We start from the raw sequence: 24,331 nt of genomic DNA, 5'->3' as shown, positions 1-24,331 counted from the left end.
ATTGGAGCAGGTGTAGTGTCAGGATTTGGCGCATATCGGGTTAATGTTGGACTGAGTACAGAACCCCAAGCAAAGTGATTAAGAAGGCGCATGATACAGACCAGGAGAAAGTGTGGTGTTGAGCAGAGACATGTATAGACCTAAGCATGGAAACAGTTCCTAGCTGGTATCCTTTGCTTTACTTGTGCAAATAATTCTCAGAGTCAATAAATATTTACAGTTAATCGAAAGAAAACTATGGAAACTAAAGATCGATAACCAACACCCCACAACAGATCCCAGTGTGCTTTCTGTGGTTGAAGACTGATCGTTAAAGTCTGAGTTTACACAGAAACATTTTCAGTATTATCTATTGTTGAGAAGTGCAGACATGATAGTAAAGCAGAGAAGGAACTTATACTTATATAGTGACCCAGAACTTGCCAATGGGGTGTAATCAATGATGTAACATAGGAAATGCAGCAACAAATTTACAAACATCAATGATCATTTGAATTTGTTTTAGTGATGTTGGTTGAGGGATAAATCATAGAATCCGTAAGTGCAGAAAGAGGCCATTCAGCCCATTGAGTCTGCACTGATCCTCTGAAAGAGCATCCTACCTAGGCCCATGCGCTCACCCTATCCCCATAATCCCATAACCACACCTAACCTTTTTTCAGACATGAGGGGATAATTTTATCATGGCCAATCCATCTAACCTGCACATCTTTGGACTGTGGGAGAAAGCCGGAGCACCCGGAGGAAACCTACGCAGACACAGGGAGAATGTGCAAGCTCCACACAGTCACCCAAGGCTGGAACTCAACCTGTTCTCTGGTGCTGTGAGGCAGCAGTTCTAACCACTGCCACCATGCTGCCCTAAATGTTAAGCAGGACTTTTGTGAGGGCCACAAAGAATCCAGCACGAGTTTTAAGGATACAAAGTATGAACATTTATTTACAATAACATATATATATAACAGCCGCAGCAACTTCCCTTTCTGCACACTCCTTCCTGCTGGTTCCAAACTGGCCAGCTTTATTTATACTTGGAGTTTACTAATGGTTTCGCCGCCTCCCTCATTGGGGAAGCTCATACTCCCACAGGATTGTGGGATTGTCATTAGTCCCCAGCCAATGGTAAGTAGGCAGGTTATAACATCCCTCCCCCCAAAGTCCATGGAATCCACCGAAGACCCTGGCGAAGGAGGGCATCGGACTCGTTTGGCCGCAGGCCGGACACCATTTGCACGCGGCGCTGGATCAGGCGGCGTGTAACGAGACGGAGACCGGCGCTTCCGTGATGAACGGCGCAACGGTTGTACATCCACGGCCCGTGGACCCGAGGATTCCCCCTCTGATGCATCCTGTGTCTCCATCTCGGAGTCAGAGTCTGCTGTCTCCGTCATGTCAACGTCTCGATCTCCATTCGGTTCTGTAACGACCTGCGCAGGCTTCGAGTGAGGCACCAGTGGAAGATTGTGAGGACTACCTTCCCTTGTCTCTGGTCTCTGCGGCTGTAGAAATGAGCTCCGGGGGCGGGGAATCTTTTGAGGGGATAGTCTTCTGGACTGAACGTGGTCTACATGTTTGCGCTGGAGACGACCCTGGGCTTGCACCTGGTAAGATATAGGGCCCGTTTGGCGAAAGATTACGCCAGGAACCCACTGGGCACCACCAGCAAAATTCCGAACGAATACTGGGTCACCGGACGCAAACTGCTGAATCGGCCGATGCCGAGAAAATCCCTGTCCCTGCCGTTCTTGCGTGCGGCGTACTTTTGCGCCAATGTCCGGGAAAACCATACTAAGGCGGGTGCGAAGTCTCCGGCCCATTAGGAGTTCTGCGGGAGCTACCCCAGTCACCGCATGGGGGGTGGTCCTATAAGTAAACAAAAAGCGAGCCAGTCTCGTGTCCATTGATCCGGTAGACTGCTTCTTTAGGCCTCTTTTGAATGTCTGCACTGCGCGCTCTGCCAACCCATTTGAAGCCGGGTGGTAAGGGGCAATGTGGATATGGCGTATGCCGTTCATCTTCGTGAACCTCGCAAACTCCTCACTCGTGAATAGAGTGCCGTTATCCGTGACCAGCACCGCGGGGAGGCCATGCGTACGAAAAGACAAACGCATCTTTTCAATTGTTGCGCAGGACGTTGTCCCCTGCATCTTATGCACCTCTAGCCATTTAGACTGGGCGTCAATTAATAGAAGGAACATGGATCCTTGAAAAGGGCTTGCGAAATCTGCATGCAAGCGTGCCCAAGGCCGCCCTGGCCATTCCCAGTGATGTAGGGGCGCGGCCGGCGGAAGCTTCTGATGCTCCTGGCAAATGAAGCAGTTTTGGGCCACCTTCTCAATGTCGGTGTCGAGGCCTGGCTACCAGACATAACTCCAGGCCAACATTTTCATTTTGGTCACACCTGGATGCCCATTGTTCAAGTCTGTTAGTATCAGCTCCTGTCCTTTTTCCGGGACAATCACACGCATCCCCCACAAGAGGATGCCGTCTTCCACGCTGAATTCTGACAGCTTGGAGGAAAATGCCCCCAACTCGCCTGGGAGCTGTCTATGCTGCCCACCATACAGGACTATGTGCCGAACCTTTGACAGGACTGGCTCCGTCTGGGTCCACTCACGGATCTGTGATGCCATGACAGGCAAGGTGTCCATAAAATTTAGGGTTGCAACCACCTCACCGGTCATGGGGGTCGACATGGGGGCCTGTCGATAAAGGCAATCGGCTCAGTGCGTCGGCATTTGCTTTCTGCATTCCTGGTTTGTGCTCCAGAGAATACTCGTATGCCGCAAGCAACAAAGCCCAGCGCTGGATCCGTGCAGAAGCAATGGGCGGTATTGGCTTATCCTCTCTGAAAAGTCCCAGCAGAGGCTTATGATCAGTCACGATAGTGAAATGGCGGCCATACACATACTGGTGGAAGCGTTTCACCACAAAAACCACTGCCAGGCCTTCCTTCTCGATCTGCGCGTACTTTTTCTCCGCTGCAGTCAATGTGCGGGAGGCGAACACTATCGGTCGCTCGGCCCCGTTCTCCATCTTGTGGGACAGGACGGCCCCAATACCATACGGGGATGCATCACATGTGACGAGCAAAGGCTTTCCAGGATCATAGTGGGTTAGTAACCCAGACGACGACAATTGTTGCTTTACCCGCCGGAAAGCGGTTTCTTGCGGCTGACCCCAAACACAGGTGTAATTTTTCTTTCGCAGAAGGTGCAAAGGGGCCGGCGTAGTTGCCAGATTGGGGAGGAACTTCCCGTAATAGTTTACGAGACTGAGAAAAGAACGAAGATGCGAAGTGTCAGTCGGGGCGGGGGCCTGTTGAATCGCACGCACCTTCTCTGTGACGGGGTGCAAACCTTCACGGTCCACCCAATAACCTAGGTAGACTACTTCCTTTGCCTGAAATACGCACTCTGTGCGACGTAAACGGACTCCAGCCTCCGAAAAGCGTCTAAGGACAGCCTCCAGATTTTCCAAATGTTCCTGCTCCGACGTCCCTGTAATCAAAACGTCATCTAAGTAGACAGCAACACGTGGTAAACCTCTCAAAATGCCCTCCATAACACGTTGAAAAATTGCGCAGGCAGAGGATACTCCAAAGGGCAACCGTGTGTATTCATACAGGCCCCGGTGTGTATTAATCATTACATATGGTCGGGAGGCAGGGTCCAGCTGCAACTGCAGGTAGGCGTGACTCATATCTAATTTTGTGAACGAGAGTACACCTGCAAGCTTCGCGTAGAGATCCTCTATGCGAGGCATTGGATATCAGTCGAGTCGGGAAGCCGTATTCACTGTAAGTTTATAGTCGCCACACAAGCAAACTGCAGCATCTGGCTTCATTACAGGCACAATTGGTGCTGCCCAGTCAGCAAAACGGACGGGCCTGATAATACCCAAACTCTCCAAACGAGTGAGCTCCCCTTCTACCTTCTCGAGCAAGGCGTAAGGCACCGGACGCGCCCTGCAACAGCGCGGCGTGGCTCCTGGTTCGACTTGGATACGGGCTACGGCCCCTTTTATTTTCCCCAAACCAGGCTGGAATACATCTGGGTATCGTCCTAGCACCTCAGTCAACCCTTCAGAAACTGTTTGGAGGATGTGCTGCCATTGCAACCGCAAATGGCGCAACCAGTCCAGACCCAACAGGCTGGGCCCATGGCCGCGCACCACGATAAGTGGGAAACGCCCCTCCTGGCGTCCATAAACAACAAGGGTCATTGTAGTTCCTGCAATGTCCAGTGGTTCCCCCGTGTAGGTGGCCAACCTGGCCTGTGAGTCGGTTAATGTAAGGGTCTGTATACCCTGCTTGATGCGGTCGAATGTCCTCTGGGCGATCACGGAGACCGCTGCGCCAGTATCCAACTCCATCTCAAGCGGGTGGCCATTGACCCGTACTGTCACCTTAATGGGGGCCACACGGGGAGCTGCCACACAATGCAACTGCAGGCAGTCGTCCTCCGTCTCCACGTCCTCAGGAGTAGTCACCGCAGGTTCATCCACATGGAAGGTATGGCCCCTGGGCTGGTCCCAGTTACGGCCCCTGGGCTGGTCCCAGTTTCGTTCGGAACGACGGCGCCTCTGGCGCCCCCAGGACCGCCGTCCGCGACGGGGTCAGCGCCTACATGTCTGACACGGACATGGCTCCTCATCCATTGGTTCTGGAGAAGGCTCCCTTCGGGGAGGAATGTCCGAAGGCCACTGGCGTCGGTCCGGACGCTGCCTCACCCAAGGTACGGCAGGCGTGCGGGGGGACGTTTTCGGATGGAAGGGATTGCGCCCCAAGGCATGCACTTCCATTCCCTGTAGCTCCTGCACTCCTCGTTCTGCGCTCTCTCGGGACAATACTATTTGAATGGCCTGTTGAAAAGTCAATGTTGGCTCAGCTAACAACTTTCTCTGGGTGGCCGCATTGTTAATACCGTAAACCAAACGGTCGCGTAACATTTCTGACAAGGTCTCACCATAGTCACAGTACTCCGCAATCCTGCGTAGCCTGGATAGAAAATCGGCAAGGGATTCTCCAGGTGTCCTCTCAGCGGTATTAAACCGGTAACGCTGGACTATCGTGGACATGGTTGGGTTAAAATGTTGCCCCACTATTTTCACAAGTTCATCAAACGTTTTGGTGTCCGGCGCAGCTGGGTACGTAAGGCTGCTAATCACCCCAAACGTATGCGGGCCGCAGGCGGTGAGCAATATGACCACCTGGCGCTCGTTTTCGGTGATATTGTTTGCCCGGAAATAGTAACGCATCCGTTGTGTGTACTGGTTCCAGCTTTCCAGCGCAGCATCAAAAACATCCAAATGTCCGTACAGAGGCATGGTATAATAGAAAACAACTTCCAACCTGTATCCAACAAAAATCCAGAGAGGTGGCTTCAGCAGGGTCGACAGCTATTCACTTCAACCCTCGTCGCCAGTTTTGTGAGGGCCATGAAGAATCCAGCACGAGTTTTAAGGATACAAAGTAATAACATTTATTTACAATAACATTTATATATAACAGCAGCAGCAACTTCCCTTGCTGCACACTCCTTCCTGGTGGTTCCAAACTGGCCAGCTTTATTTATACTTGGAGTTTACTAATGGTTTCTCCGCCCCCCTCATTGGGGAAGCTCATACTCCCACAGGATTGTGGGATTGTCATTAGTCCCCAGCCAATGGTAAGCAGGCAGGTTATAACAAGGACCTAAGCCCTTACTCGTCTTTGAATGGTGATATGGGACCCTTTATGTCTACCTCAGGAGGCATATAATGTCTCACCGAAAGGCATCATCTCTAACTACCGCTCGCTCAGGACTGAACTGAAATGCTGCAATTTGTAGCTCAGATCTCTGGAATGGAGCTTGAACTCACAACCTTCTGACTCTGAGTTCCACCATTGAAACAAGCTTCACTACTCACAAATCATTTTGACTATGTCCTCTTGTCCTAGTTTTTCCAATCCGCAAAAATAGTTTTTCTCTATCTGCCGTACTTGTTTCCTTTAATATTTTGACAACTTTGACCAAATCAACCCTTAATCCTCTAAATCTAGGGAGAACAACCCTTTTTATATAATCTCTCATAATTTAAGTCTTGGGAGTAATTCTGGTAAACATATGCTCCTTTCAAAGACAGTGGGCTGGATTCTCCGCCCCGCCACATTTCTGTTTTACCCACGTCGTCGGGAAACCCCCAGGCTGCCGGCAAAAAGGATCATCCTGCCAGTGGGGAATCCAGCCCAGTACATCCTTCCAAAGATGCGCCACTCAGAATTGCTTAACATACTCGAGGTAAGATCTAACCAGAGCATTATACAGCTGAAGCATTACTTCCACCCTCTATATTCTTGTTCTCTAGATGTAAGGGCCACTATTTGATTAGTCTTTTTGATTATTTTCTGTACCTGTTTATGGCATTTTCATAATATGTGTACCTATGTACAGATCAAGTATATTTGGATCTTCACTGCTTTTACTTTTCCCTACGTTTTATCCTTTTTAGGTCCAAAATGGATGATCTCATATTTGTCCATTCACTTAATCTCTTTGTAATTTTATGCTTCCATCTACCCTGCCTACTGTGCTGCTTATCTTGGTGTCACCTTCAAATTTGATTGTATCACATTGTTTATAAGAATGATCATCTAACAATTTATGTTCTAACTATTCTTTATTGCACTTTCAGTTGAAAATGGGCAGCAAAGGCAGTGGTGTAAAGGTGTTTGTGAGACTCAGGACAACAGCTAATTTTGCAGTGGATATGATTGACCTTTTACCTGATAATCAGGTAAGAAAGAGCATTCCAGAAGAGCATTTTGTGCATTTTATTTAAATTGGGAAATTGTGTTGAAGAGTCAAGCAGTGTAGTATCTAACAACTCCGAATGGAAGGTAAACATTCGGTCATTATATCACCTCCCACTCTACCGTAGTCAAATGATTTGTCAAAAAAATCTAGCCACATTTGCAATTTGAGGAGAATTAACTACTATAAAATTAGTAGATGTAACAGCCTCTATTAAATCAATAGCTTGTTACTTCATTGTTCATGGGTCACTGCGTCTTGTGTCTGTTCACTAAACACTTGGTTAGGGATCTCACTGGATTCACCTGCTGAAGAATTAATGAAATATAGACCTCAAGGTACTGATTAACTGTTCTTTGTATTTCTTATTCACATCCTCTCTTTCCGAGAACAGATATATGCAGTCTTTAAATCCTCAAGGGTACAATTTATCTTTTAATAACAAATGAATTGAACAGTTTACGCCTCTCCTCTCTAGAGTTTAGAAGAATGAGGGGAGATCTAATTGAGGTGGACAAGATGCTAAAAGGTCTGGATAAAGTAGACTTGGAGCTGATGCTTCCGCTTGTGGGACATTTTAAAATGAGAGGTCATAATCTTAGAATAAGAGGTAGCAAATTAAAAAAAGATTTGAGGGGTAACTACTTCTCCCAAAAGGTTGTGAATCTGTGGAATTCGTTACCCCAGAGTGCGGTGGATGCTTGGATAGTGAGTAAATTTAAGGGGGAGTTAGACAGATTTTTAATTGGTATTGGGTTGAAGGGTTATGGAGACCGGGCAGAGTTGAGGTCAGGACGGGATCAGCCATGATCACATTGAGGGTGTTTAGGCTCCTCTTTGTCTGAAGTGCTATATCTATTTTATATATATATTTAGAGTACCCAATTATTTTTTTCCAATTAAGGGGCAATTTACTGTGGCCAATCCACCTAAACTGCATATCTTTGGGTTGTGGGGGCGAAACCCACGCAGACACGGGGAGAATGTGCAAACTCCACACGGACAGTGACCCGGGGCCAGGATCAAACATGGGTCTTCAGCGTCGTAGGCAGCAATGTTAACCACTGCGGCACAGTGCCTCCGAACCAAGTGCTATATCAAACTGCTTCGTGAAGACATACAATGTTTTTGCATCAACTACCTCCTGTGGTAACGAATTCCAGAGGCTCACCACTCTCCTCATCTCTGTCCTAAATGGTCTACTTGTTATCCTCAGACTGTGACCCCTGATTCCGGACAGTCCCACCTTCAGGAACATCCTTTTTACATCTACCCTGTCTAGTCCTGTTAGAATCTTAAAGGTTTCTATGAGATCCCTGAACTCTAGCAAATACAACCCTAACCGACTCCATCTCTCCTCCTATATCAGTCCCGCCATCCCAGGAACCAGTCTGGTAAACCTTTGCTGCACACGCTCTATAGCAAAAACATCCTTCCTTAGAAGAAGACCAAAACTGCACAAAATATTTCAGGTGTGGCCTCACCAAGGCCCTTTGTAATTGCAGCAAAACATCCCTGTTCCTGTACTCGAATCCTCTCGCAATGAAGGCCAGAATACCATTTACCTTCTTTACCGCCTGCTGTACCTGCATGTTTACCATCAGTGGCTGGTGTACCAGGACCTTGCTTTTATCTAAATTATACCGCATCTGCCATTTATTTGCCCACTAACTTAACTTGTCCAAATCACACTGAAGGATCTCTGAATCCTCCTACAGCTCACCCTCCCACCCAACTTTTATCATCTGTAAAATTGGAGATATTACATGAACCTTCTGTATTTTGGTTTGTCACTAGTCAGGGCCTCACGTGATATTTGATGTCTTGAGCTCATCCACAGAGTGTTTATTCTGTTCCCCTCATAGAGTTTCCTGTTGCAACTGAGTTCCAAATAGCTTTCGGAATCTGATGTTGGGCATATAAACAACATGTCCTGACCTAATTGAGCTGGTTTTGAGTGATTAGCTCGACATGTTGGCTTGGGAGTGAACACCTCTGTTTGACCACCATTCTTGCCACCATATTTTGAGGATCTTGCAAAAGCATCAAAGGTGGTACTTCTCTAATGCTTTGAGGTACCTGCTTATGGTTGTACAAGTGTCCAATGTAAATAAGGGTCTCGGGATCATTGCTGCCCATTAAACCATGACCTTAGAAGGCAGCACGGTAGCCTTGTGGATAGCACAATTGCTTCACAGCTCCAGGGTCCCAGGTTCGATTCCGGCTTGGGTCACTGTCTGTGCGGAGTCTGCACATCCTCCCCGTGTGTGCGTGGGTTTCCTCCGGGTGCTCCGGTTTCCTCCCACAGTCCAAAGATGTGCCGGTTAGGTGGATTGGCCATGATAAATTGACCTTAGTGTCCAAAAATTGCCCTTAGTGTTGGGTGGGGTTACTGGGTTATGGGGATAGGGTGGCGGTGTTGACCTTGGGTAGGGTGCTCTTTCCAAGAGCCGGTGCAGACTCGATGGGCCGAATGGCCTCCTTCTGCACTGTAAATTCTATGATTCTATAGACTCAGGCTTGAGAACCTAGTCCTCAAATACTCTCTTTTTCAGTCAGCTGAAAGCTGAGCTGGCATATTGGAGACATCATCTCTGTTTGCCTTCCTCAAGCAGAGAATCCCAAGGTATGGAAAAAGGACATTTTCCAGGATTTCACCAGTTGTCTAATCAATGTATTGTGCTGTGGGATCTGTTTGGAAGAAGACCTTGATTTTGCAAGTATTTAGTGAAATGTTCATTTTTTCAAATGCTTCAGGGAAGGAGTCAACAATGATCTGGAGTTCAGTTTCTAAGTGAACACATCCACAAACATCATTTGCTTATTGAAGCTCAATGACTGAGATTAAAGTATTTTGGTTTTGGATTGAAGGCGGTGTAGGTTGAACAGTTTCTGTCTATTCTGTAGATTATCTCCACACCTCTGGGCAATTTGCAGGAGGTGAGGTGGAGTGTAGCCATGAGGAAAATAATGAACCGGGGTGATGCAATGATACAACCTCCTTTGAACCCAGTCTTCACCGAGATCGAATATGTGGTGGACCATGGTTTACATGTCATCGTGGAGTAGGTGGAGGATGATGACAAATTTCTAAGCAAAGCCAAATTTGATCAGGATATTCCAGAAGCCTTAGTGGTTGACAGAATTAAATATTTTGTGAGGTCAAAAAAGGCCATGTACAGTGGTTGGTGCTGATCTTTACATTTTCTTGAAATTGTCATGCAGTGAAGATCATGTCTGGTGCCTCTTGATAGGTGAAACCACCCTGCCTCTCTGAAGAGTATTCTTGCAATGATTTTCCCTATGGCAGAGAGCCGGACTCTGTTGTTACTGTAATCAGACTTCTTGAACATAGTCATGATCACGGTATTCTTGAGAAGTCACAACATGCACTCCTTTTTCCAGTTGAGGTAGCTGAGGTTGCACAAATGAGCCAGGGGTTTAACTCCACCGTGCTTCTGAATTTCAGCAGGGACTCCGTCTGCTCCAGAGGCATTGTTGTTTTTCACCTGTCAAATGGCTCTCTCAACTATGCTCTGGGCCAGGATACCACCGGGACTGAACTGGATGGGGTATTGAGGAATGGAGTTGAGAACATCCAAGTCAAAGACAAAGAATCATTTGTCTCCAAAAATGTTCTCTCCAGTGAGCATTGACTGCCTCCCCACCCTTGATGAGCTCCCCTCCATGCTTGGCTTTCAATAGGGCAGACTCTTGAGTGTTTGGGCCATACCCTGAAGAAACAATGCATGTTACTGGTGTCCAGGGGTTGTTGGATTTCCCGCGCTCTTTCTACCCACCACCTACTCTTTATGTAAATCTATTTAAAGTCTTTACTTAGTGTAAAGGCTTATTCAATGTATAAGACCTCCAACAGTGCAACTATGTGCAGGAACACAAGACTAAATTTAAAAACTGAAATTCCAGTGTCAAATCTGAAATAAAAACAGGAAATGCTGGAAAAACTCAGCAAGTCTGGCATCATCTGTGGAGAGAGAAACAGAGTTAACATTTCAAGTCTGTATGTTTCCTCAAACCCGAAACTATGACTTTCTGCCCCCACAAGCAACAGCTCTATTAAATAAGTCACTCAAAGCTGCTTTATGCTTCAGTCTGCCACTGCAATTGGAGAGATGGTCCGCCAGCCTTCATTAGAGCCAATGCAAGGCAAACTGCTTCTTTGTTCCAAAAGTGCTTTGTATTCGCTGCTCACAATGTGGCCTGCTCTACATTGGGAAGACCAAATGCAAATTGGGTGACCACTTTACATAACATTTCCATTCGGTCTGCAAGCAGAGCCCTGAACTTCAGGTCGCCTGTCATTTTAATCCCCCACCTTTCTCTCACGCTAACCCCTCTGTCAGTGGCCTCCTATGGTGTTTCAATGAAGCTCAAGGAGGTTCGAGGAACAACACTGCATTCTTTCAATTAGAAATTAGTCCAGACTCAACATAAGAGTTCTTCAATTTCAGACTATAGCCTCTATCCCCATTATATTCCCTTTTCTTTGCAGGTTTTGATTTCAACTGCTTTTTGTCTTGTTTTTGCTTTTGAACGACAGCTGCTCATCATTCTGCCATTCATATATACATCTTTTGTTTACATTAATTGCTCCAATACCATGCCCTTTGACCTTGCACCAACACCTTTTGTTATTTAAGTTCTTATGTAGTTCACCCTATTGCAGACTTTCCTTGTGTTTATTCCCCCATACTACCCCTTTCACTCGCTTAAAGCCGATTACATTCTAAATTTTCTCAGTTCTGGTCATCGACCTGAAATGTTAACTCTGTTTCTCTCTCCATAGATTCTGTCTGACATGCTGAGTATTTCTAGAAATTTCGGTTAAGATTACAGCTTCTTTGTTAAAATGAATTATTAGTATAAACTATAGCTCGAATATATTTTTCAAATTTAATCAGATAAATTCATTTTAATCTAATTGCAGACGATACATGTTCACACCAGACCAGACCAGCGTAAGGATGTGGTCAATAATCAACACAGCGATTGGTCATTCAAAGTAGACGGAATTCTCCACAATTCTCCACAGGATATCGTGTACAATACCATCGCAAAGAATGCGGTCTCGAGCACAATAAATGGCTTCAGCAGTACGTAGATTAAATCCTGTGATTGGAAGTAAATTGAGGAATCTCAGCTATGGGCGTTCAGTGAGAATAAGACTTGTATTCCTGTTCTCAGAAGGAATTCAGCCTGTTGCTGATGATATTGAAAGTGTAAACTGTTTCAAAAGTGTGAACATTGAAGTAGAATTGCAGTTAGCAATGCAAATTTTAAACATTTGATCACAAGATGTTGGCTTCCCTGGCAAGGCCAGAAAGTGCTAGTGCACTGCCTTCTTGAACTGCTGCAGTCTGTTTGGTGAAGGGGTTCTCAGTTAGGTCAGGAGTTCCAGGGTATTGACCTGCCAAATACAAAGGAACAGTGATATGGAACGGCTTCCCCAGCGAGGCCTCGACCAGTGCCGTTTAGTACTGGTCCACACAAATGTGGACCAAGCGTAATGGCACCTGGGGGGGGGGGGGGGGGTCTCCCAGGCCTTTGGAGACACCAGTGTGGTCAGGCATTAGGAAGGGTGGCACCCTGGCACTCCCGCTGGCACCCAAGTATCCTGACATTGCCAGCCTGGCACTGTGGCACTGCCAGGGTGCCTGGGTGGCACTGTCAGACTGGCAGGAACACTGCCAGGGTGCCAGGCTGGCAGTGCCAAAGTGCCAGGTAGCCAGTGGGGGGGAGGGGGTTGGGCCAGGGTGCCTACCCCTTGAGAGGTGGGCATGAGGACCCCGGAAGAGGTATGTTTGGTTTAGTGGGGGGTCCAGAATCTGCAGTGGGGTCGCTGAGGGGTGTCAACAGATTGTGCCCCAGGGCATTCCTCACGGAGGCCAAAAAAACGCAAAATGACGTCGACTAACAGGGTGTTTCACGGCGCGACAGCCACTGAGGATCACCCTGTTAAACGTGCCCAAAAGTGAATTCTGTTTTTTTTCCCCCGTTGAATTGTGCCCCATGTATCTGTCGCCCTTGTCTTTTGAAATGATAGATGACACAGATTTGGATGTTCTGTTGAAGAAGATTTGTTGAGTTACTGGTGTATATGGGTACAGAATGTTGCATTTTGCATTGGTGGTAGAGCAAGTGAATGTTGAAATGGTGGATGGGATACCAAGCAAGCTAACTGCTTTTCCTGGAACTGTACACTTCCAGGCAAATGTAGAGTATTCCATCATACTCCTGACTGTGCCTTGTACATGGTGGATAGGATATGTGGACTAAGAAGATGAATTAATCGCCGCAGAATTCCCAGCCTCTATGCCATCCCTTTTAACTAGAGTACTCTCGTAATTCATCCACTTGCTCTCCTGATCAACTCTGACTGCAACCTCCCATCCTCTGTCCTCCCCGAACCAGGTTGATGCTGAGGAATTTAGCAACGGTAATCCCATTGAAAGTAAAAAAAATTTTTTTAGAGTACCCAATTATTATTTATTTCCAATTAAGGGGCAATTTATCATGGTCAATCCACCTAACCTGCACATCTTTTGGGTTGTGGGGGTGAAACCCACGCAGACATGGGGAGAATGTGCAAACTCCACATGGACAGTGACCCAGGGCCGGGATTCAAACCCAGGTCCTCAGCGCCGCAGTCCCAGTGCTATCCACTGCGCCACCCTGCTGCCCATCCCATTGAAAGTTAAGGGAAGACGGTTAGACACTCTTTCGAATTGCAGATGATCATTACTTTGCACTTGTGTGACATAAATATTACACGCCCTTTATCAGTTCAAACCTGAATGTTGCCCAGGTCTCGCTGCACATAGCCATGAAAAGCTTCATTATCTGAGGAACTGTGAATGGAACTAACAATGTGATATCATTAGTAAATGTTCACACATCTGACCTTATGATTGGGGGAAGGTCATTGATAAAGTAGCTGAAGATGGTTAGGCCTAGGACATTGTCTTGAGAAACTCTTGTAGTGATTTACTGGGACTGAGATGATTGACCTCCAACAACCTCAGCCATCTTCATATATTGACATGGCTCCAAATAGGGAGAGTTCCCCTCCCTCCCTCCCTGCCCAATTCCCAGTGACTTCAACTTTATTTGGGTTTCATGATGCCATCCAGGGCCAAGCGCTATCTTAATGTCAAGGGAAATCACTCTCACCTCACCTATCTGCTAAGTCCTTATTTGGACTAGTAATATAATGAGGTCTGGATTGAGTAGTGCTGGCAGGACCCAAACTGACTACCAATGATAATAATTATTATTATTCTGATAATAATAATTCAAATAATTAATAACAATGAGTGGGTATTTGGAGAGCAGTGCCACTGTTAGCACTGTCAATGATACTTTCCATCACTTTGTTGATGATTGAGTGGAGACTGATGAGGCTGTAGTTGGCTGGCTTGAATTTGTCCTTTTTGTGGACAGGGCATACTTGCGGTGTGAATGGGGAGTGCTTTTTCCTTACTGAATTGCTGATGGCCTGCTTGCATCTTCCTGGCATTTTCTGCTTTTAATTTCAGGGGTCGGCATCATTACCATATAAGGGCGGCATGGTCGCATGGTGGTTAGCACTGTTGCTTCACAGCGACAGGGTCCCAGGTTCGATTTCCGCTTGGGTCACTGTCTGTGCGCAGTCTGCACGTCCTCCCCGTGTCTGTGTGGGTTTCCTCCAGTTTTCTCCCACATGTCCCGAAAGAACTGCTCGTTAGGTGAATTGGACACTGAGCCTAGGCGCCGGAGTGTGGCGACTAGGGGATTTTCACAGTAACTTCATTGCAGTGTTAATGTAAGTCTACTTGTGGCAGTAATAAAGATTATTATTATTAAGGACTGACTTATTTCACAAATCTGACACATTTTCAATAGATCCAAAAGACTCGCTATGTGTTTCCAGCATTTTCCATTTATTTTTATTTGTACTGAGAATGTTCTATGTTCAAGCTTTAGTGCTCAAAGCATAGTTACAGAACAGAAAGAGGCCATTCAGTCCATCATGTCTGTGCTGGCTCTTGTACAAAAGGCACAATTGAAGCTGCCTCCACCACAATCAGCTCAAAATGGAATACTATTTAATTCCTCAATGTTCACTTCCCTCGCCTTGATGACCAAACAAAAGAAAACAGCCTCTCTGCCTTGTCCAAATAAATCTGGGAGAAAGAGCCAGGAAAACAAATACGCTGTATGAATGACAGACTATTTTTCATGTTGGCTGTAGGTACAATAATGTGTTATGGACAAACCGGAGCAGGAAAAACCTACACAATAACTGGAGCCACAGAGAAGTATGACTACCGTGGTATCATTCCCAGGGCAATCCAGCAGGTACTGATTTGCAATGGTCGAATTACAATCACTGGTTCTTTGAGATTTCTTCTCCTGTTCACTCTGAGCTTCCAGATATGCTGTGCTACATGTGATCCTTCTTCCTGCATTGTGATACATGAAGAAGGAATTAGGAACATAGGGCTTAGGAGTAGGTGTAGGCCATTCAGCGTCGTAGCATAATGGTTAGCACAATTGCTTCACAGCTCCAGGGTCCCTGGTTCGATTCCCGGCTTGGGTCACTGTCTGTGCGGAGTCTTCACGTTCTCCCCGTGTGTGCGTGGGTTTCATCCGGGTGCTCCGGTTTCCTCCCACAGTCCAGAGATGTGCAGGTTAGGTGGATTGGCCATGCTAAATTGCCCTTAGTGTCCAAAATTGCCCGAAGTGTTGGGTGACGTTACTGGGTTATGGTGATGGGGTGGAGGTATGGATAGGGTGCTCTTTCCAAGAGCCAGTGCAGACTCGATGGGCCGAATGGCCTCCTGCACTGTAAATTCTATGATTCTATGATCTTGAGCCTGCTCTGCCATTCAATATGATGATGGCTGATCTGGTTGTGGTCTGAACTCCACTTTTCTGTCTGCTCCTTTACTCTCGTGTCTGTAAATAATCTGTCTAATTCTGCCTTGAATAAATTCAACTACCCACTCTACTGTTTTCTGTGGAAGAGAATTACTCATACTAATGATTGTCTGAGAAAAAAAGTATCCTAAAATCTGGAAGACTCTTAAACTGTATCCCCCTACTTCTACACTCCCCCACAAATGGGAACACCCTCCCAGTATCAATCCTGTCAAGTATCAAAATGGTCATTACAAATGGTGCAAAGAACGAGCTATCAATATTGTAATGTTGACTCAGTACTGCACTGAACCGTCAGTCTAGATTTATTTGCTCAAGTGCTGGAGTGGAACTATAATCCACAGCCTTTTGATTAATTTAGGAAGAGGAAGTGGTGGAATGGAGAATTGGGTGTGAGAGCAGACAAAGACTGAGGAATTAGATCAGTGAGGTGAGAGGAATGCTTCTGTTCCTTACTGCACAAATTGATTTCTCTCAATGTGGGTAGACCATGGTCAACCACTTTGTTCAATTAGACTCATATGCTTCTTACAACTTGGCATTGTGGAAACACTCATCTCTGTGCCAAAATGTCATGGTCTCAAATTTTGTCCGAGTCTTGAGGACACAGCCTTGGCTAGCACTTCAGTGTAGTAATGATGAGGTGTTGCACCACGGCAGACGGTGGAATTTAACCTCAATAAGACATCTGGAATTAAGGGCGCAATTTTCTAAGTGTAGCAGCAAGTGGGAATTGCCCCGAGCTTCCTGGGGCTCAGCCCAGCGAGGCTGGCAATGCTATTCAATGTTAATTGGTCCATTTAACAAAACCTCATGGGCTTCTTGCGCAAATGAAGCCTCGCCGGCTGATTCGCCAGAAATGCGCTCGCTGGCCCCCGCTAACAAGGTCGAGCAGCATTTAAGCTGCACTTGCTCGGCCAACCCCAGGCAACTCACAGCAATGGCACCGAGGAGACCAGCCCCAGGATTCGGGGATGCTGACCTGGGGAGGCTCCTAGACGCGGTGGAGGCCAGGACGGATGTCCTGTTCCCCCGAGGATCCCGGACGGTGAGCCACAAGGCAACCAATGCTGTCCTATGGTGAACCCCAGAGCCCTGAGGGCATCAGACGGGAGGAGGGAGAGGCCGGGTGCCAAGCCAGACTCGGTCCATGGATTATTACGGAGTGGTGATGGTGGGCATCAGCTCCCCTGGGTTCCACCCCTCTGATGTGGTTGTGTCTCGCTCATGTCAGCACATGGGAAAGGATGGCACGACTGTGCATGTGCCGCCTGATGCGTGATCAATTACACTCAAGACGAAGTGATTTCATAACTGAAGGCTTTAATCGACTAGAACTTGTTCCCCAGCAGCTTCGGTACAGAAAGTGAAGGCTGCTGGGACGGCACCATCTCTTATACTCCGCCTGTCAGGGCGGAGCTACGTAACAACACCGCTGGTAGACTCTTGGGCCTAACCAATGGTCATCAGGCTTTTAGGTACCGCAATACCTGATACTACCACACTCACCTCCTGTTAAAAAAGAGTCCGGCGGGGGTGGTGGCCAGTGGTAACAGTTGCCTTTAACATGGTATGATCAGGTATGGAGGTACCATGCAGTCGAGGATATTTACAGCATTTAAAGTCACAGTGAAGCAATCAGTCGATCGGGTGGCCTGGTCGTCCTTCTGGAAGGTCTGGGCTTCGGTGGTGATTCTGGTGGGGGTCCCGGTGGTTGCGACTCCGGCATCGTAGTTCTCCGCCTCCTTGATAAGGGTGTAGATCCCAGGGCTGATCCTTGAGCGCAGGAGATGCATTTTCTGTCCTTCTGAGGGGGTGCCTCCGGCAGTCTCCGGGTAGCCTTTAAAGCACGCCAGCCAGTGTTTAAATATTGCAGCCGAGTTCTCCGCGAGGGGGTTGAGTTGAAGGCACTCCGGTTTGATTCAGAGATCCATCCTTCCAGCTTAAATCTAGTAGATTAAATTGATGCGTGATCAATTACACTCAAGACGAAGTGATTTCATAACTGAAGGCTTTAATCTACTAGAACTTGTTCCCCAGCAGCTTCGGTACAGAAAGTGAAGGCTGCTGGGACGGCACCATCTCTTATACTCTGCCTGTCAGGGCGGAGCTACGTATCAACAGCCAATGGTAGACTCCTGGGTTTAACCAATGGTCATCAGCCTCTTAGGTACCGCAATACCTGGTACTACCACATTCACCCCTGTTAAAAAAGAGTCCAGCGGGGGTGGTGGCCAGTGGTAACAGTCGCCTTTAACATGGTATGATCAGGTATGGAGGTACCGTGCAGTCGAGGATATTTACATATTTACAACAGTTAAAGTCACAGTGAAGCAATCAGTCGATCGGGTGGCCTGGTCGTTCTTCTGGAACGTCTGGGCTTCGGTGGTGATTCTGGTGGGGGTCCAGGTGGTTGCGACTCCGGGAGTGTGGTTTTGGCCTCCCTGGCAGGCGCTGTTGGGGCAAACGGTTGACACGGGGGGGGGCGCCTGTAGGGGGCGTCAGTGGGTGTGCGGGCCAAGGCAGGAGCGGCGGGTGTACTGATCCCTCCCCCTGCTGTGGGTGGGGTGGGGGTGGGGGTAATGGTTCGGGAGCACGTGGCTCCCAGAGTCAATCAGGCAAGACGTCTCGTGGCCATTGATGAAGACCATCGTTGTAGCCGTTGCGAGTGTCCGGGGTCGACTTTGGTCCAGTGTCACCGAGGCCAGATGAAACAGTTGCGAGTGCTGATCGGGCAGCGTGTAGTCGGCCGAGCTGGGGGCCTGGGGCCCCATTCAAGATGGCGTCACCCATGGGTCGCACATGGTGTCCGGGGCTGAACAAGATGGCGGCGGGGATGGACAAAATGGCAGCGCCCACCCGTCCAGCGTGGTGTCCGGGGGGTAAGATGGGCACGCCCGTGGGTCGCACGTGGCCCTAGGATAGGGGGGTGGCGATGAGCGCTGGGCGGTCAGGGCCTGAAGGGGTTGCCGTGGCGGTCCAGAGTTGCTGGAGACCACGGCCACGGCGCGGGCCTGTCAGACCCCCACAAAGTGGCCCTTCTTGCCGCACCCTTTGCAGGTGGCGGTGCAGGCCAGGCAGCGCGGGCGGGGATGATTCTCCTGCCCGCAGAAGAAACAGCGGGACCCGGCGCGTTAGTGGGCCGTCTCGTAGCGCAGTCCTGCGGGGTCAGGGGGAAGGTCTGTGGGGCTGCCGCTGCGGGGTGCCACGCAGCCCAGGGGGCCGCCGCGCAGTCGGGCGCATTGGACTGCGTGTTTTTGTAGGCAACGTCCATGGACCCTGCTAGGGCCCGTGCCTCTCTAAGTCCCAGGGTGTCCCTTTCTCGGAGTCTTCGGCGGATATCTGAGGAGCTCATACCTGCTACGAACGCATCCCTGAATAAAAGTTCCGTGTGCTCGCTCCTCGAAACTTGCGGGCAGCCACAGTTTCGGCCCAGCACTAGTAGCGCCCGGTAGAAATCTTCCAACGATTCACCGGGGCTTTGCCATCTCGTAGCAAGCAGGTGATGTGCGTAGACCTGATTTACAGGCTGAATATAATGTCCTTCCAGCAGTTCAATCATGGCATCGTAGTTCTCCGCCTCCTCAATAAGGGTGTAGATCCCTGGACTGACCCTTGAGCGCAGGAGATGCATTTTCTGTCCCTCTGAGGGGGTGCCTCCGGCCGTCTCCAGGTAGCCTTTAAAGCACGCCAGCCAGTGTTTAAAATGACACGGGGGGGGAGCATCCCAGCAGCTTCGGTACAGAAAGTGAAGGCTGCTGGGATGACACCATCTCTTATACTCTGCCTGTCAGGGCGGAGCTACGTAACAACAGCCAATGGTAGACTCCTGGGTCTAACCAATGGTCATCAGCCTCTTAGGTACCGCAATAAGCGGTACCTAATAAGCGAATAAGCAAATGACTAGGGAAAGTGTAGGACCAGTCAAGGACAGGGATGGGAAGTTGTGTGTGGAGTCTGAAGAGATAGGCGAGATACGAAATGAATATTTTTCGTCAGTATTCACTCAGGAAAAAGATAATGTTGTGGAGGAGAATGCTGAGACCCAGGCTATTAGAATAGATGGCATTGAGGTACGTAGGGAAGAGGTGTTGGCAATTCTGGACAGGCTGAAAATAGATAAGTCCCCGGGGCCTGATGGGATTATCCTAGGATTCTCTGGGAGGCTAGGGAAGAGATTGCTGGACCTTTGGCTTTGATTTTTATGTCATCATTGGCTACAGGAATAGTGCCAGAGGACTGGAGGATAGCAAATGTGGTCCCTTTGTTCAAAAAGGGGAGCAGAGACAACCCCGGCAACTATAGACCGGTGAACCTCACGTCTGTAGTGGGTAAAGTCTTGGAGGGGATTATAAGAGACAAGATTTATAATCATCTAGATAGGAATAATATGATCAGGGATAGTCAGCATGGCTTTGTGAAGGGTAGGTCATGCCTCACAAACCTTATCGAGTTCTTTAAGAAGGTGACTGAACAGGTAGACGAGGGTAGAGCAGTTGATGTGGTGTATATGGATTTCAGTAAAGCGTTTGATAAGTTTCCCCACGGTAGGCTATTGCAGAAAATACGGAGGCTGGGGATTGAGGGTGATTTAGAGATGTGGATCAGAAATTGGCTAGCTGAAAGAAGACAGAGGGTGGTGGTTGATGGGAAATTTTCAGAATGGAGTTCAGTTACAAGTGGCGTACCACAAGGATCTGTTCTGGGGCCGTTGCTGTTTGTCATTTTTATCAATGACCTAGAGGAAGGCGCAGAAGGGTGGGTGAGTAAATTTGCAGACGATACTAAAGTCGATGGTGTTGTCGACAGTGTGGAAGGATGTAGCAGGTTACAGAGGGATATAGATAAGCTGCAGAGCTGGGCTGAGAGGTGGCAATTGGAGTTTAATGTAGAGAAGTGTGAGGTGATTCACTTTGGAAGGAATAACAGGAATGCGGAATATTTGGCTAATGGTAAAGTTCTTGGAAGTGTGGATGAGCAGAGGGATCTAGGTGTCCATGTACATAGATCCCTGAAAGTTGCCACCCAGGTTGATAGGGTTGTGAAGGCCTATGGAGTGTTGGCCTTTATTGGTAGAGGGATTGAGTTCCGGAGTCAGGAGGTTATGTTGCAGCTGTACAAAACTCTGGTACGGCCGCATTTGGAGTCTTGCGTACAGTTCTGGTCACCGCATTATAGGAAGGACGTGGAGGCTTTGGAGCGGGTGCAGGGGAGATTTACCAGGATGTTGCCTGGTATGGAGGGAAAATCTTATGAGGAAAGGCTGATGGACTTGAGGTTGTTTTCGTTAGAGAGAAGAAGGTTAAGAGGAGACTTAATAGAGGCATACAAAATGATCAGGGGGTTAGATAGGGTGGACAGTGAGAGCCTTCTCCCGCGGATGGAAATGGCTGGCACGAGGGGACATAGCTTTAAACTGAGGGGTAATAGATATAGGACAGAGGTCAGAGGTAGGTTCTTTACGCAAAGAGTAGTGAGGCCGTGGAATGCCCTACCTGCAACAGTAGTGAACTCGCCAACATTGAGGGCATTTAAAAGTTTATTGGATAAACATATGGATGATAATGGCATAGTGTAGGTTAGATGGCTTTTGTTTCGGTGCAACATCGTGGGCCGAAGGGCCTGTACTGCGCTGTATCGTTCTATGTTCTATGTTCTAATACCTGGTACTACCACACCGCCGACAAGTGAGCTGGGGCCCTCAGGCCCAAGGGCCCCAGAGGACGCCCGCCGGGGCATCAAAAGCCACGGACAAGGTAAGCAGCTGGCTGCCTCTACCTCTGATATGTATTCTGGGGAAACACCAAGACGTAGTGGTAGAACTAGGAGGGCCAAGCACGTCAAGGACCACTGAGGGCACCGAGCGAGGAGGGTGGAGGTGGGGGTGTGGGGGTGCGGGGGGGTGGGTAAGTAGGGGTTGAGGAGAGGCGGTGGGGTTGGGGGGGCAGCATCATCGAGAGTGGGGTATGTACAACGCATTGAACACCTTTTCGCAAATCCATTATGATGCATCTGTCACTTCCTTCTGCAGTGCGGGCTGACCCCCGGCCCAACTCCCCAGCGCACCCCCTCCCCAGTGGCAGCCCACCCTTGCGGAGGGTCTCCCACACCTCACTGAGCACTGGGGTGGCAAGCCCAGCACACCGGGCTCTTTGCCTGTGAGAAAAGATGGCTACTCACCTCCTCGGCTCCCCACAGAAGCTCTTCCGCCAGGTTCACGTTTTTCAAAAGGAATTCTAATCAGCACCAGTGTGAGCATTTGCTGGGAAGGCTGTTGAATGACGGGAGGCCGTTGCATATGGGATCGCTCTCGTTAATTGTATGGAAATGGGGCTTAAGTGGTGATAATTGGTTTCTCCCCACGCTATGGCGTGATCCCGATTTTGCCTATGGGCATGGCCGGTCGCTTCGCAAACTGTTTGGCGCCTGGGGCAGATCTCGTTTTTGGCCTCTCCCTCTATTCCCTCTCTCACCGAGTGAGAACGCAACGAGGCCGGAGAATCGCATCCAAAAATTCTAATGATGTCCAATGACCATGGAATCATTGTCGATTGTTGTAAAAACCCAACTATTTCACGGATGTCATTCAGGAAAGAAACCTGCCATCCTTACCTGGTCTGGTCTACACGTGACTCCAGGCCCACAAAAATCTAGTTGACTCTTAAATGTTTTCGGAAGTGTCTCAGTTGCATTCAACCACTACAAAGGAAACAAAAAGGAATGAAGCTGGACAGGCCACCCGGCATCGACCTAGGCACCGACATTGGCAAACCCAGCAAAGTCTTTCTTACTAACGTCCGGGGGCTTGTTCCAAAGTTGGGAGAGTAGCCAAGCAGCAGCCTGACATAGTCATACTGACAGAATCATACTTTACAGGCTATGTCCCAGTCACCACCCTCACCATTCCTGGATATATCCTGTGCCACCAGCAGGACAGACCAAGCAGATGGTGACAGCACAATGGCATACAGTCAGGAGTCCTCATTATTAACTCTGGACCCCATGGGAACTTTCGGTGGCGGCTATGAGGGAGTAAGTCGCACATTTGGTGGCTCCTGCTCCGGTCGGACTTTTGGACCTTTTACCCTGACTTTGTTGCGCTTTTAAGCGCTGGATTGGAAAGTAATAGCACTCAGGCACTGAATCCGTACAGAGGTGTTTGGAACTAAGAAGTAGGAAGGATCACAAACCACTAAAGAAGTGGACAAGTAAGGGTAAGGGGGAGGCTGTGAGGGAAACCAATATGGCCGATGTCCAGACCCGGGCACCGCCAGCTCAGCCGACAATGGAGCACTGTTGCAGGCTATGCAGGAGAGCTTCCTTTCACTGAAAAGTGATCATTTGGAACCGCTCCAGAAATCGTTTGACCGAATGGAGAAAAGGCTGGATGCCCAGGCTGAGAAGATCCAGGAGCTGGAGAAGACGGTGGAGGAGCAGGCGGACTTTCAAACGGTGGCGGACGTGGAGATTCGAAGGGTGAGAGACCAACAGAAAAGGCTCCTGGAAAAGCTGGAGGACCTGGAGAACAGGTCTCACCGGCAGAATTTAAGAATTGTTGGCCTCCTGGAGGGGGCGGAGGGACTGGATGCTGCCGCATATGTGGCAGATATCATCATAGATTATCATAGAATTTGCAGTGCAGAAGGAGGCCATTCGGCCCATCGAGTCTGCACCGGCTCTTGGAAAGAGCACCCTACCCAAGGTCAACACCTCCACCCTATCCCCATAACCCAGTAACCCCACCCAACACTAAGGGCAATTTTGGACACTAAGGGCAATTTATCATGGCCAATCCACCTAACCTGCACATCTTTGGACTGTGGGAGGAAACCGGAGCACCCGGAGGAAACCCACGCGCACACGGGGAGGATGTGCAGACTCCGCACAGACAGTGACCCAAGCCGGAATCGAACCTGGGACCCTGGAGCTGTGAAGCAATTGTGCTATCCACAATGCTACCATGCTGCCAGGTGGGAGAGAGGTGGGAGAGGGGAGAGTCTCCGGCATCTATAAAGAACTAATGGTAGCAGAGGAGGCACGGACCGAAGAACTGAAGCTTAAGTGAGAGGAGGAGCTCGGGGGGAGATAGAGGACGGCATGGGCAGACGCTTTGAGTAGAGTAAAGATGACCGCAACATGTGCCAGGCTCAGTCTGATCCAGTTCAAGGTCGTATATCGGGTCCACATGACGGTGGCCCGGATGAGCAAATTCGTTGGGCTGGAGGACAAATGAGTCAGATGTGCCGGAGGACCAGCGAACTATGTACACATGTTCTGGGCGTGTCCTAAACTAAGGGGGTACTGGCAGGGATTCGCAGACGTCATGTCCCGGGGATTGAAAACGAGGGTAGCAATGAGTCCTGAGGTGGCAATTTTTGGGGTTTCGGAGGACCCGGGAGTCCAGGAGGAGAAAGAGTCCGACGTCTTAACCTTTGCTTCTCTGGTAGCCTGGCGACGAATACTGTTGGCATGGAGGGACTCAAAGCCCCCGAAGTCTGAAGTATGGCTTTCGGACATGGCGAGCTTTCTCGGGCTGGAGAAAATTAAGTTCGCCTTGAGAGGATCGCTGTCAGGGTTCGCCCGGAGGTGGCAGCCAT

At 48.8% G+C, this 24,331-nt stretch overlaps 1 protein-coding gene across 1 annotated transcript in view; it reads left to right on the top strand.

The window, feature by feature from the left end:
• kif9 (kinesin family member 9) overlaps positions 1-24,331 on the top strand; it is a 215,714-nt gene that overhangs the window by 9,820 nt on the left and 181,563 nt on the right. Inside the window, exons 2-4 of the mRNA XM_072468147.1 lie at positions 6,676-6,777; positions 11,743-11,908; positions 15,046-15,152. Coding sequence (XP_072324248.1) covers positions 6,676-6,777; positions 11,743-11,908; positions 15,046-15,152 — 375 coding nt within the window. The remainder of the gene's footprint in view (positions 1-6,675; positions 6,778-11,742; positions 11,909-15,045; positions 15,153-24,331) is intronic.

This window comes from Scyliorhinus torazame, chromosome 11 (assembly GCF_047496885.1).
Source record: "Scyliorhinus torazame isolate Kashiwa2021f chromosome 11, sScyTor2.1, whole genome shotgun sequence".
Taxonomy (NCBI): domain Eukaryota; kingdom Metazoa; phylum Chordata; class Chondrichthyes; order Carcharhiniformes; family Scyliorhinidae; genus Scyliorhinus; species Scyliorhinus torazame.
Note: the sequence above shows the minus strand (reverse complement) of the source record. Positions and strands in the feature narration are given on the sequence as shown.